Below are 12,940 nucleotides of genomic sequence, written 5' to 3' on the forward strand. Positions count from 1 at the left end.
AGATGTTTGACACCGACACCCCCCCCCCCCCCATAACACCCCCCCCCCAGGGGGGGACCCGTGGGGGGGACCCGGGTTTTGGGGTCACACTGTTTTTTGGGGGGCGGGGGGGGGGGCGAGGATGTGGGCCGCTTTTGGGGGGATTCGATCTGGGGAGGGGGGGGCCCGGGGAGCTGGACCCGGTTTGGGGGGGGCAGCTGTAGGGCCCCGATTTTGGGGGGGGACAACGACACCCCAAGGGCCCCCCTTTTGAGCGGGGGGAGGAAGGTTTTGAACACGGTTTGGGGGGGGGCTGGGCACAGGGATCCGGACCCACTTTTGGGGGGGCACAGGGGGTTGGACGCAGTTTGGGGGGGGAGGGGGGCAGCAGCAGGGAGCCGGTTGGGGGGGGGGGGGCGTGTGCACAGGATCGTGCCCCCCATTTGAGGTCACCCCAAAGGCCCCCCCTTTGCGGGGGGCGGGGGCAGGTTTTGAGGTTTTTGGACCCACTTTTTGGTTGGGGGGGGGGGGGGTGGCGCAGGGACCCGGACCCATCTTGCGGGGGGGGGGGGCGGGGGCGGACACCCCACGGGGCACGAAATGTGTGTGGGGGGGGGGGCCCACAGGGGCAGCTCCCCCCCCCGGAACCCCATGGAAATTTGGGCATTTCTTTGCGGGGGGGGGGGTGTCCCGCCACCTCGGGGGGGGGGGGGTTGGAACCCCTCGGGTGCTCCCCCCCGCCATCCTGCCCCGGGGCTCGCAGGCAGGGCGGCCCCCCCCCGCCCCCCCCCTCGTCCGTTCTCCCCCCCCCCCCTCCCGTGGCCCCCCCCCCCCCCACCCCGCTCCCAGTTTCCCGGCCCAACTGGTTCCAGTCCGGGGCTGCCGCACCCGCCCAGCGCCGCTGCCAATGTGGCACTTAACCCCTGCGGGGCCGCCCCAAAACACGCCTCCCCCCCCCCCCCCCCCAACACGAGGAGGTGGAGGGGGGGGGTCGAGGGGGGGACACTCACGACCAACTTCAGCCGGGGCTGGAGGGGGGGGTGTTCCCCCGCCCCCCCCCCTCCCCCAAATGAGGCTCCATGGAGGGCTGGGGGGGGGAGGCGAACCCCAAATTGGTGCCAGGCGCCCCCATGCCCCCCCCCAAAATTGGGGGGGGGGGGGTGTCCTACAGCGTTGTGTGTTTCCGCTCCCCCCCCCCCCCCCCGCAATGGGGTGTGCCCCCCCCCGGGTGGTTTTGGGGTGCTGAGGTTTGGGGTTTTTTTTGGGGGGGGGGGGGGTGTATGTGGATGCCTGAATTTGGGTTAAAACGCCCCAAAAACCCGGATTTACCCTCGGGGGGAAACTGAGGCACGGGGAGGGTCGTTCCCCCCCCCTGCCCCCAATGTGCCCCCCCCTTCCCCTCTTAAAAAGCCCCCCAGCCCCCTCTGTGGGGCACCGACAACACCGGGGGGGGGGACACAGATAGAGCCCCCCCCCCCCCCCCCAACTTGGGGTGACGGGGGGAAGGTGACAGAGTGGGGGGGGGGGGACAGCGGGGAGGTGACACACGCCGCCCCCCCCCCCGCGCGAGGGGGTTGTCGCAGGGTGTGGCGCCCGCTTGCGGTTGCGTTTCCAGGGCGGGGGGGGCGGGGGGGGGGGGGACAGAGCGCGGGGGGGGCTGTTTGTTTTCGGGTGTCCGTGGCGTGTGCGTGTGTGTTCACACGCGTGTGCAAGGCGGGGGGGGGGGGGGGAGGTTAGAGCTCCCCCCCCCGATCCGTGTGTTCCCCCCCCCCCCCCCCCCCCGCCCCGTGTGCCCCCCCCCCGGCCCAGCTGCAACCGTTTTGGGGCCGGTTATAAATGGGCCGTTTGACGCCGGGCGAGGGCAGGAATTTCCTCAATTTCAGCAATTTCGGCTTTTTTTTTTTTTTTTTTTTTTTTTTTTTTTTATAAAAACACACACACAAAAACCTCCCCCGCCCCCAGGCGCCTGCCCGGGCTGTGGGGCGGGGGGGGGGGCGTCCCCCGTCTTCCCCCCCCCCCCCCCTCCAGCGGTGACACTAATGTGTGTGTCCCCCCCCCCCCCGCAGCGACACCCCTGGAGGGATTGGGGGGGGCTGGGACCCCCTCGCGCCCCCCTGGATTTTGGGGCTGGGGGGTTTTGGGGGCACTGGGATGGAGGGGGGGGGACATGAGGGGGTGGGGGGGGTTCTGGGCTGCACCGCCCCCCACCGTGCCTTGTCCCCCCCTTTTGTCCCCATCCTTTGTCCCCCCCCATCCCTTGTGTGTCCCCCCCCAGGACAGATGCAGCTCCCTGTCCGTCCCCCCCCCCCCGCAGGGCCCCCCCCGAGCAGGGAGGGGGCAGCCAGACCCCTGTCCCCCCCCAGCTCCGTGCCTCAGTTTCCCCCCAGCCGGCAATGGGGGGGGGGGGGGGTGGCAGCTCCCAGCTGGGGGGGGCTCAGGCAGGTTGGTTTGGGGGGGCTCTGGCCGCTGTCTGACCCCCCCTGTGCCCCCCCGCAAGGCCTCCCCCGACCAGAGGGGCGAGAACCAAACCCCTGTTGTGTCCCCCCCCCCGGCTCTGTGCCTCAGTTTCCCCACAGCCAGAGATGGGGGGTGGTGGCAGCTCCCAGATGGGGGGGCTCTGGCTGCTGTCTGACACCCCCTCCCCCGGCAGGGACCCCCCCCCCCCGACCAGACAGGGGAGAGCCAGACCCGTGTGTGTCCCCCCCCCAGCTCTGTGCCTCAGTTTCCCCCCAGACGGCGATAGGGAGGTGGTGGCAGCTCCCAGCCGGGGGCTCTCGGGTGGGTTGGCTTTTGGGGGTGTCCGGCAGCTGTCTGACCCCCCCCCCCCCGTGTCCCCCCCCCTCCTCCCGCAGCCGTGGAGCCGCAGAGCCGCAGCGGGGAGGAGATGGTGCCCAGCTCGCCCTCGCCGCCCCCCCCCGCCCCGCGTCTACAAGCCCTGCTTCGTCTGCAGCGACAAGTCCTCGGGCTACCACTACGGCGTCAGCTCCTGCGAGGGCTGCAAGGTGGGGGGGCGCCGGGACACCCCCCGGGGGCGCGGGGGCACCATGGGGGGCACCGGGACACACACACACACCCCCCCACACACACACACACCCCACCCCGGGCACAGGGAACCCATGGGGGGAGTGAGGGGGAGAGCCCCCGGGGCATTGGGGATCCCATGGGGGGAGTGGGGAGCCCCCCCGGGTACCGGGGAACCCCTGGGGGGCACTGGGACCCCCCCCAGCATGAGGACCCCATGGGGGGAGTGGGGACCCCCCTGGACACTGGAGACACCATGGAGGGCACTGGGTCGTCCCCCCAGCACGGGGACACCATGGGGGGAGTGGGGACCCCCCCTGGGACAGTGGGGACGCCATGGGGGACACTGGGACCCCCCCAGACACTGGGGAACCCCTGGGGGGCACTGGGACCCCCCCCCAGCATGAGGACCCCATGGGGGGAGTGGGGAACCCCCTGGACACTGGAGAACCCCTGGGGGGCACTGGGTCCCCCCCCAGCACAGGGACCCCATGGGGGGCGTGGGGACCCCCCCTGGGACACGGGGGACACCAAGGAGGGCACTGCCCCCCCCCCCCAGGCACGGGGACCCCATGGGGGGAGTGGGGATCCCATGAGGGGAGTGGGGACCCCCCCAGACACTGGGGAGCCCATGGTGGGCACTGGGACCCCCCCCCACCAGCATGAGGACCCTATGGGGGGAGTGGGGAACCCATGGGGGGCACTGGGCCCCCCCTGGCACAGGGACCCCATGGGGGGGCGTGGGGACCCCCCCGGGACACTGGGGAGCCCCTGGGGGGCACTGGGAAGCGTCCCTGGAGCACTGGGGTCCCGTGGGGGGAGTGGAGAGCCCATGGGGGCACTGGGGAGCCCCCCCCAGGGATGCAGGGGAGTCAGCACTGGGGAGCCCCCCCCCTCCAGGTGGGACGAGGGACCGCCCCCCCCCCCAAAAGCACTGGGAAAACCCCCCCCGGGGATGCTGGGGAGCAGCCCATGGAGCCCCCTGGGAGCACCGGGGAGCCTTCCCGGGGGGAGCTGGGACTGAGGATCCCAGTCGGGGTGGGGGGGGGGTGGGAGTGGGGTGGGAAGCTGCCCCCCCACACACACCGTGTCCCCCCCCGCGTCCCCCCCCCCCAGGGCTTTTTCCGCCGCAGCATCCAGAAGAACATGGTGTACACGTGCCACCGGGACAAGAACTGCCAGATCAACAAGGTGACGCGCAACCGCTGCCAGTTCTGCCGCCTCCAGAAGTGCTTCGAGGTCGGCATGTCCAAGGAAGGTGCGCCGGGGGCCGGGGGGGGGGGGTCGTCCCGTCCCGGGGGGGGGCACACCCCACCATCCCCCCGTCCCCGGTGTGTCCCCAGTGTCCTGCCGGGTCTGTCCCTGCAGGGCTGGCACCCCGGCACCCTGTCCCTTGGGGGGGATTTGGGGCTGGTGGGGGGGGGGGGGGGGAAGGTGGGGCTGGTGCCCCCCTCTGGGTGTGGGGGGGGCGCTGGAAGGTGCCCCCCAGGGGTCCTGGGGGGGGACGACACCACTATCCTCCCATCCTGGGTGTCACCGGTGTCCTGCTGCGTCTGTCCCCATGGGGCTGGCACCCTGTCCCTGGGGGGAATTTGGGGCTGGGGGGGGGGCAGGCGGGGCTGGTGCCCCCCTCTGGGTGTGGGGGGGGCGCTGGAAGGTGCCCCCCAGGGGTCCTGGGGGGGGACGACACCACTATCCTCCCATCCTGGGTGTCACCGGTGTCCTGCTGCGTCTGTCCCCATGGGGCTGGCACCCCGTCCCTGGGGGGAATTTGGGGCTGGGGGGGGGGCAGGCGGGGCTGGTGCCCCCCTCTGGGTGTGGGGGGGGGCGCTGGAAGGTGCCCCCCAGGGGTCCTGGGGGGGGACGACACCACTATCCTCCCATCCTGGGTGTCACCGGTGTCCTGCTGCGTCTGTCCCCATGGGGCTGGCACCCTGTCCCTGGGGGGAATTTGGGGCTGGGGGGGGGGCAGGCGGGGCTGGTGCCCCCCTCTGGGTGTGGGGGGGGCGCTGGAAGGTGCCCCCCAGGGGTCCTGGGGGGGGACGACACCACTATCCTCCCATCCTGGGTGTCACCGGTGTCCTGCTGCGTCTGTCCCCATGGGGCTGGCACCCTGTCCCTGGGGGGGATTTGGGGGCTGGGGGGGGGGCAGGCGGGGCTGGTGCCCCCCTCTGGGTGTGGGGGGGGGCGCTGGAAGGTGCCCCCCAGGGGTCCTGGGGGGGGGACGACACCACCATCCCCCTGTCCTGGGTGTCACCGGTGTCCTGCTGCGTCTGTCCCCATGGGGCTGGCACCCTGTCCCTGGGGGGAATTTGGGGCTGGGGGGGGGGCAGGCGGGGCTGGTGCCCCCCTCTGGGTGTGGGGGGGGCGCTGGAAGGTGCCCCCCAGGGGTGCCGGTGGGGGGGACACACCACTATCCCCCCATCCTGGGTGTCCCCAGTCTCCTGCCGGGTCTGTCCCCACGGGGCTGGCACCCCGTCCCTTGGGGGGGATTTGGGGCTGGGGAGGGGGGGTCAGGCAGGGTTAGTGCCCCCCCCAGGTGCGGGGGGGGCTGTTGGAAGGTGCCCCGTGTTGTTGGGGGGGGGGGGGGGGGGGATTGGCATCCCCTCCGGCCGCATTGTGCTATATGTGGATATCCTGCTCGCGCATCCTGTCCCGGGGCGGGGGGCAGGAAACACGCCTTGGGGACCCCCCCCCCCCACCATTGACACCCCCCCACCCCGACCCCCCCCCCCCCCCCAGCCGTCCGTAACGACAGGAACAAGAAGAAGAAGGAGGTGAAGGAGGAGGCGGCGGCGGCGGCGGCGGCGGGGGGGGGGCGAGAGCTACGAGCTGAGCCCGGAGCTGGAGGAGCTGGTGCAGAAGGTCAGCAGAGCCCACCAGGAGACCTTCCCCTCCCTCTGCCAGCTGGGCAAGTACACCACGGTGAGCAGCCGGGGGGGTCGCCGAGGGGGGGGGAACCCACCTTCGGGCCCGTAACTGAGTCCCCGTGGGGTCGGTTCCCTCTTTTCCCACCCCCCCCCCCCCCCCCAAAAAAAAAAACTTAGAACTCGAGCGCCGACCACCGGGTGCAGCTGGACCTGGGGCTGTGGGACAAGTTCAGCGAGTTGGCCACCAAGTGCATCATCAAGATCGTGGAGTTCGCCAAGCGCTTGCCCGGCTTCACCGCCCTCAGCATGGCCGACCAGATCACCCTGCTCAAGGCCGCCTGCCTCGACATCCTGGTGAGGGGCTTCGGGGGGGGGGGGGCGGGGTGCCCCGCACCCATCCCGACACCACCACCACCCCCCCGGCCTTTTCCATGGAATCCCAGGGTGGTGGGGTTGGGAAGGGACCTCTGGAGATCAGAGCAGGGTCACCCAGAGCACAGGCGGCACAGGGACGCGTCCGGGGGGGGGGGCGCGGGGGGGGTGTGTTTCGGGATGTCTCCGGGGACGGAGCCTCCCCCACCTCTCTGGGCAGCCCGTGCCAGGGCTCTGCCGCCCCCGAGGTCAAGAAGTTCCTCCTCGTGTTGAGATGGAGCTTCCTCTGGGTTGAGTTTGTGCCCGTCACCCCCTTCTCCTGTCGCTGGGAGCCACCGAAAATAGCCTGGCCCCGTCCTCCTGCCGCCCCCCCCCCCGCCCCCCCTTTCAGTATTTATCAGCATCGAGAAGATCCCCCTCGGTTGTCTTTTCTCTGGACTAAGAAGACCCCCAGAAGACCCCCAGAAGACCCCAGAAGGACCCCAGAAGACCCCAAGAAGGACCCAAGAAGATCCCAAGAAGACCCCCAAAAGACCCAAGAAGACCCCAAGAAGACCCAAGAAGACCCAAGAAGATCCCAAAAAGACTCCAAGAAGACCCAAGACCTCCTGCCGCCCCCCCCCCCCCGCCCCCCCTTTCAGTATTTATCAGCATCGAGAAGATCCCCCTCGGTTGTCTTTTCTCTGGACTAAGAAGACCCCAAGAAGACCCCAAGAAGGACCCCAAAAGACCCAAGAAGACCCCAAGAAGACCCCAGAAGACCCCAAAAGACCCAAGAAGACCCAAGAAGATCCCAAGAAGACCCCAAGAAGACCCCAAAAGACCCAAGAAGACCCCAAAAGACCCAAGAAGACCCCAAGAAGACCCAAGAAGATCCCCAAAAGACTCCAAGAAGACCCAAGGAAGACCCCAAAAGACCCAAGCTCCTCAGCCTTTCTCTATCAGAGAGATGCTCCAGCCCCTCCACATCTCGGTGGCCCTTTGCTGTCCCCTCCCCGGCACTTCCCCATCCTCTTGGAACCGGGGGGAGCCCAAACTGGCCCCAGCAGCTCCTGGAACCGGGGAGCCCCAACTGGCCCCGGCGCTCCCAGCCGCGGCCTCCCCAGGGCAGAGCAGGGGGGGAGGATGAACCTCCCTCGCGCCCCTGGCCACCCCAGGAGGCCTTCTTGGCCATGAGAGGACACTTGCTGGCCCACGGGCAACTTGTCCCCCCAGGACTCGCGGGTCTCTTCCCCCAGCTCAGCCCCCGGCCCCGTACTGGTGCGGGGGGTTCTTCCTCCCCGGGCGCAGCACCCTGCTGCATCTCCCGGGGTTCCTCTCCCCCCAGCTCTGCGCCTGGCCGGGTCTCGCTGGGGGGGTGGCGCGGCCCTCACTGGTGTGTCCCCCGCTCCTCCCAGTGGCGTTTCACCAGCAAAGGTGCCGGGGGGGCTGCTCTGTCCCCCTCCCCCGGGGCCCTGACTGTCCTGGTTTGAGCCAAAACCCACGACCACGATGGAGATATCGAAGGGGGAGCAGACCCGGCACTGACCCCCGGGGGGACCCTGCCCATCCCTGACCCCCAACCAGGCCCATCCCTGACCCCCCAAACCAGGCCCATCCCTGACCCCCCAGCCAGGCCCATCCCTGACCCCCAGCCAGGACCCATCCCTGACCCCCCAACCAGACCCATCCCTGACCCCCCAACCAGGCCCATCCCTGACCCCCAACCAGGCTCATCCCTGACCCTCCAACCAGACCCATCCCTGACCCCCAGCCAGGCCCATCCCTGACCCCCAGCCAGACCCCATCCCTGACCCCCAGCCAGGCCCATCCCTGACCCCCCAGCCAGGTTCATCCCTGACCCCCAGCCAGACCCATCCCTGACCCCCAACCAGACCCATCCCTGACCCCCCAGCCAGGCTCATCCCTGACCCCCCCAACCAGACCCATCCCTGACCCCCCAACCAGGCCCATCCCTGACCCCCCAACCAGGCCTCATCCCTGACCCCCAACGAGACCCATCCCTGACCCCCCCAGCCAGGCTCATCTCTGACCCCCAGCCAGGCTCATCCCTGACCCCCAGCCAGGCTCATCCCTGACCCCCAACCAGACCCCATCCCTGACCCCCCAACCAGGCCCATCCCTGACTCCCCAGCCAGACCCATCCCTGACCCCCAGCCAGACTCTCTGCCCCTAATCCCGACCCTCCGAGCTCTACCATTCAACCAGTTTTGGGGCTTTTCCCCGTTGTCGGCGGCGCGGCGGCAGATGCTGCGGATCTGCACGCGCTACACGCCGGAGCAGGACACCATGACCTTCTCGGACGGGCTGACGCTGAACCGGACCCAGATGCACAACGCCGGCTTCGGGCCCCTCACCGACCTGGTCTTCGCCTTCGCCGGGCAGCTGCTGCCCCTGCAGATGGACGACACCGAGACCGGGCTGCTCAGCGCCATCTGCCTCATCTGCGGAGGTGGGGACACGGGGACGGGGGCGGCAGGGACGGGGGGGACCTCTGGGTTGGGAGGTAGCAGGGGACACGGGGGACAAGGGGGACCTCTAGATCAGGAAGCAGCAGGGAACATGGGGGACACAGAACGTGGGGGACGTGGGGGTCTCTGGATCAGGAGGTAGCAGGGACACAGGGACGTGGGGACACAGGGACATGGGGACGGGGGACCTCTGGATTGGGAGGTAGCAGGGACATGGGGACACAGGGACAGGGGGACCTCTGGGTTGGGAGGTGGCAGGGACACGGGGACAAGGGGACCTCTGGATCAGGAAGCAGCAGGGACATGGGGACACAGGACGTGGGGACGTGGGGGTCTCTGGATCAGGGAGGTAGCAGGGACACAGGGACGTGGGGACACAGGGACATGGGGACGGGGGACCTCTGGATCGGGAGGTAGCAGGGGACATGGGGACACAGGGGACAGGGGGGACCTCTGGGTTGGGAGGTAGCAGGGACACGGGGACAAGGGGACCTCTGGATCAGGAAGCAGCAGGGACATGGGGGACACAGGACGTGGGGACGTGGGGGTCTCTGGATCAGGAGGTAGCAGGGACACAGGGACGTGGGGACACAGGGACATGGGGACGGGGGACCTCTGGATTGGGAGGTAGCAGGGACATGGGGGACAGGGGGGTCTCTGGATCAGGAGGTAGCAGGGGACATGGGGACACAGGGACACGGGGACAAGGGGACCTCTGGATTGGGAGGTAGCAGGGACATGGGGACACGGGGTCATGGGGGTCTCTGGATCGGGAGGTAGCAGGGGACATGGGGGACATGGGGACAGGGGGTCTCTGGATCAGGAGGTAGCAGGGACACAGGGACATGGGGACAGGGGGTCTCTGGATTGGGAGATAGCAGGGACATGGGGACACAGGGGACAGGGGGACCTCTGGGTTGGGAGGTAGCAGGGACATGGGAACACAGGGACATGGGGACAGGGGGACAGGCGGTCTCTGGATTGGGAAGTAGCAGGGACATGGGGGACACAGGGACATGGGGACCCCCCTGAATTGGGAGGTGTCCGGGACATGGGGACACAGGGATGTGGGGGTCTCTGGATCAGGAGGACGCAGGGACAAGGGGACACAGGGACAGGGGGGACCTCCGGATGAGGAGGAAGCAGGGACATGGGGGTCTCTGGATCAGGAGGTGGCAGGGGACATGGGGACATGGGGGTCTCTGGATCAGGAGGTGGCAGGGACATGGGGACATGGGGGGTCTTTGGATTGGGAGTTAGCAGGGCCATGGGGACACAGGGACATGGGGACGGGGGGTCTCTGGATCAGGAGGTAGCAGGGACATGGGGACACAGGGACGTGGGGACCTCTGGATTGGTAGGTATCAGGGACATGGGGACATGGTGACCTCTGAATCGGGAGGTGTCAGGGACATGGGGACACAGGGACACGGGGATGTGGGGGTCTCTGGATCAGGAGGAAGCAGGGACAAGGGGACACAGGGACCTTCGGAGCGGGAGGCAGCTGGGCGGTGGGGACACTGGGACCTCTGGGCCAGGAGGACACGTGGCCACGGCACCCACCAGCCCGGGAGGACGTGGGGTTGCCCAGGCCCCCCCCCCCCCACCCCCCGTCCAAGGCACTGGGCTGAGGGGTGGCCACCAGAGGAGGGGACGGAGGGGGGTGACGGGGGCTGGTGACACCGTGTGTGTGTGCGTGTGTCCCCCCCCCCCTCAGACCGCATGGACCTGGAGGAGCCGGAGAAGGTGGAGAAGCTGCAGGAGCCGCTGCTGGAGGCCCTGAAGGGTCTACGCGCGCCGCCGCCGCCCCGCCCAGCCCCACATGTTCCCCCGCATGCTCATGAAGATCACCGACCTGCGCGGCATCAGCACCAAGGGTGAGGGGGGGGCACACGCGCATACACCCCCGCGACCCCCCCGCCCCACCCACCCCGGCACCGGCTGCGGGAAGGGGGGAGAGGGGGAAGCGCGTGGGGGGGAGACGTGGGGGGCTCGGGGGGGGGGGTTCTGGTGGGGGGGGGATGCTGGTGGGGGAAACCCTCGCTGGGGTGCGGGGGGAGCTCGCTGCGGGGGGGGCAAGCTCGCAGGGGGAAGCCGGCGGGGACGGTCGTGGGGGGGGTGCTCAGTGATGCTGGTGGGGGGGGGCGCAGAGGGGCTGGCTTTGGAGGGGGGGGGAAGCTCGCAGGGCAGGGGATGTGCTTGCGGGGGGGGTTGGTGGGAAGATTGGGGGGGGGGACCTGGAGCTCGCTGCGGGGGGTTGAAGGTGGTGGGGGGTGACACTGGGGTGGGGGCGATGCTGGTGGGGGGGGTGACGGTGGCAGGGCGGTGATGATGGCGGTGGGGGGGTGACGGTGGGGGGGGGGTTGACAGTGGCCGGGGGGGGGGTTGGAGCCAGCGGGGGGGTGACGGTGGCAGAGGGTGACGCTGGCGGGGGGTTGGCGCTGGCGGGGGGGGGGTGTCACTGGCAGGGGGGTGACACTGTTGGGGGGGTGACACTGGCGGGGGGGGGATGTCGCTGTCAGGGGGTGACACTGTCAGGGGGTGACACTGGCAGGGGGGGATCTCGCTGTCGGGGGGGTGTCGCTGTCGGGGGGGTGTCGCTGTCGGGGGTGTCGCTGTCGGGGGGTGACACCGTGGGGGGGGTGACGCTGTCGGGGGGGTCGCGCAGGCGCGGAGCGAGCCATCACGCTGAAGATGGAGATCCCGGGGCCGATGCCCCCCCTCATCCGGGAGATGCTGGAGAACCCCGACATGTTCCAGGAGGAGGAGGAGGAAGAGGCGGGGGGGGCGCGGCCCCCCCGGGAGCCCCCCACCGCCCAGGACAGCCCCCCCGGCCCCCCCGCCTCCCCGTAGCTCCCCGCCTGTGCCGGGGGGGGGGGCCAAACCACCACCCCCACCCCCCCCCCGCGGGGTTGGAGACTCACAACTGCCTTCCAGGGCCCCCCCTCCTTTTTGCTCCGGGGAGGGGGAGCCCCCATGGTGCCCCCCCCCCCCCCAAAAACCCCCAAAATTTTAGGGAGGGGGGGCTCCAGAGACTGACGGAGCCGGCCCGGGGCGACCCCGCGGCGCAGCTATTGCCTTAAGCTGGGGGGCCCGGGGGGGTCCCCCCACCCCAACCTCAGCTTCATGCCAAAGCCCCCCCCCCCCCCCCCGCCCCCCCCGCCCCGCTGCCGCCCCCCCACCCTTGTACTGGGGGGGGAAATTGGAGGGGGGGCAACGATGGGCAGACCCCTCCCCCTCCAAATTAATGCCCGATGCCCCTCGGGTGCCCCCCCCCCTTGCTGTGCGTGTGCCCCCCCCCCCCCTCCCCCATCGAGCCCCCAGGCATCGCGGGGGGGCGGGGAGGGGGGGGCAGGTGTTTCGGGACTTTATTTATTGGAGACAGGGTGGGGGGGGTACCCCCATTCCCCCCCCCCCCCCCCCAAGGCACTGCTGGGGCGCAGGCAGGACACCCCCCCCCCCACTGCGGGGGGGCATTTTATTTGCTGGTTTATTTTATAGAAGGGAGGGGGGGGGCTGCTTGTGGGTTTTGCTTCTTGATGCTGTTGGGGTGGGGGGGGCCCCCAAAATACCCCCCCCCCCCGCTGACACACCCCCCCCCCCCCCCCCGTCTCTTCTCTGGCACAGAACACTATAGAGGACCAAAGATGGGGGGGCACAAGGTGACCCCCCCCCCCCCCCAAACCCCCCCTAATATTGCTGGGGGGGTCCCAAGCCATAGTCACCATGACCCCAATGCCATGGGGGGGGCCCTGCCTGGTGCCCCCCCCCGCCCCCCCCGCGCCCAGGGCAGCTTTATGGCAGGCGGGGGGGGAGCACCCCCCAAGTGCCCCCCCGGGACCAAACCTGTCCTGTTACCTCCAGCCTGGCTGGATGGGGGTGGGGTCCCTCCCCCCCCCCCCCAATTTGCCCCCCGCCCCATTTTGGGGGTGCACAGCCCTGGGGGGGGGGGGTCTGTTACACTACATGGGGGGGGTGTCCCCCCCCCCCGGGGCAGCACTTTTCACCCCTTATTTATTCCTTTGCGTTTACACCGGGGCCCCCCCCCGGCCCCAGGAAAGGGGGGGGGGGGGTGTTCCCCCCGCCCCCCCCTTCTGCCCTCCCCGCCGCCCTCCTCCCCCCCCCCCCCGCCCGTGTCCGAGCTGGACCCCCCCCTTCCTTCGGGGGGGGCCCCCCCCGCCATGTTTACAGCCCACCCGCCCCCCCCCCCCCCCCTCGCCCGGGGTT

General features: G+C 70.1%; 1 protein-coding gene across 1 annotated transcript; it reads left to right on the top strand.

Annotated features, from left to right (window-relative positions):
* The first annotated feature begins 2,848 nt into the window (after positions 1-2,848).
* On the top strand, positions 2,849-11,674 carry RARG (retinoic acid receptor gamma). The gene is given in 10 exon segments (XM_063359259.1): positions 2,849-2,887; positions 2,889-2,981; positions 4,117-4,258; positions 5,743-5,801; positions 5,803-5,925; positions 6,048-6,224; positions 8,490-8,694; positions 10,431-10,498; positions 10,500-10,590; positions 11,382-11,674. Coding segments are annotated over 10 exon segments (1,167 nt in total). The 5' UTR covers positions 2,849-2,863; the 3' UTR covers positions 11,567-11,674.
* Positions 11,675-12,940: the final 1,266 nt, after the last annotated feature.

Source organism: Chroicocephalus ridibundus, chromosome 24, assembly GCF_963924245.1.
Source record: "Chroicocephalus ridibundus chromosome 24, bChrRid1.1, whole genome shotgun sequence".
NCBI lineage: Eukaryota > Metazoa > Chordata > Aves > Charadriiformes > Laridae > Chroicocephalus > Chroicocephalus ridibundus.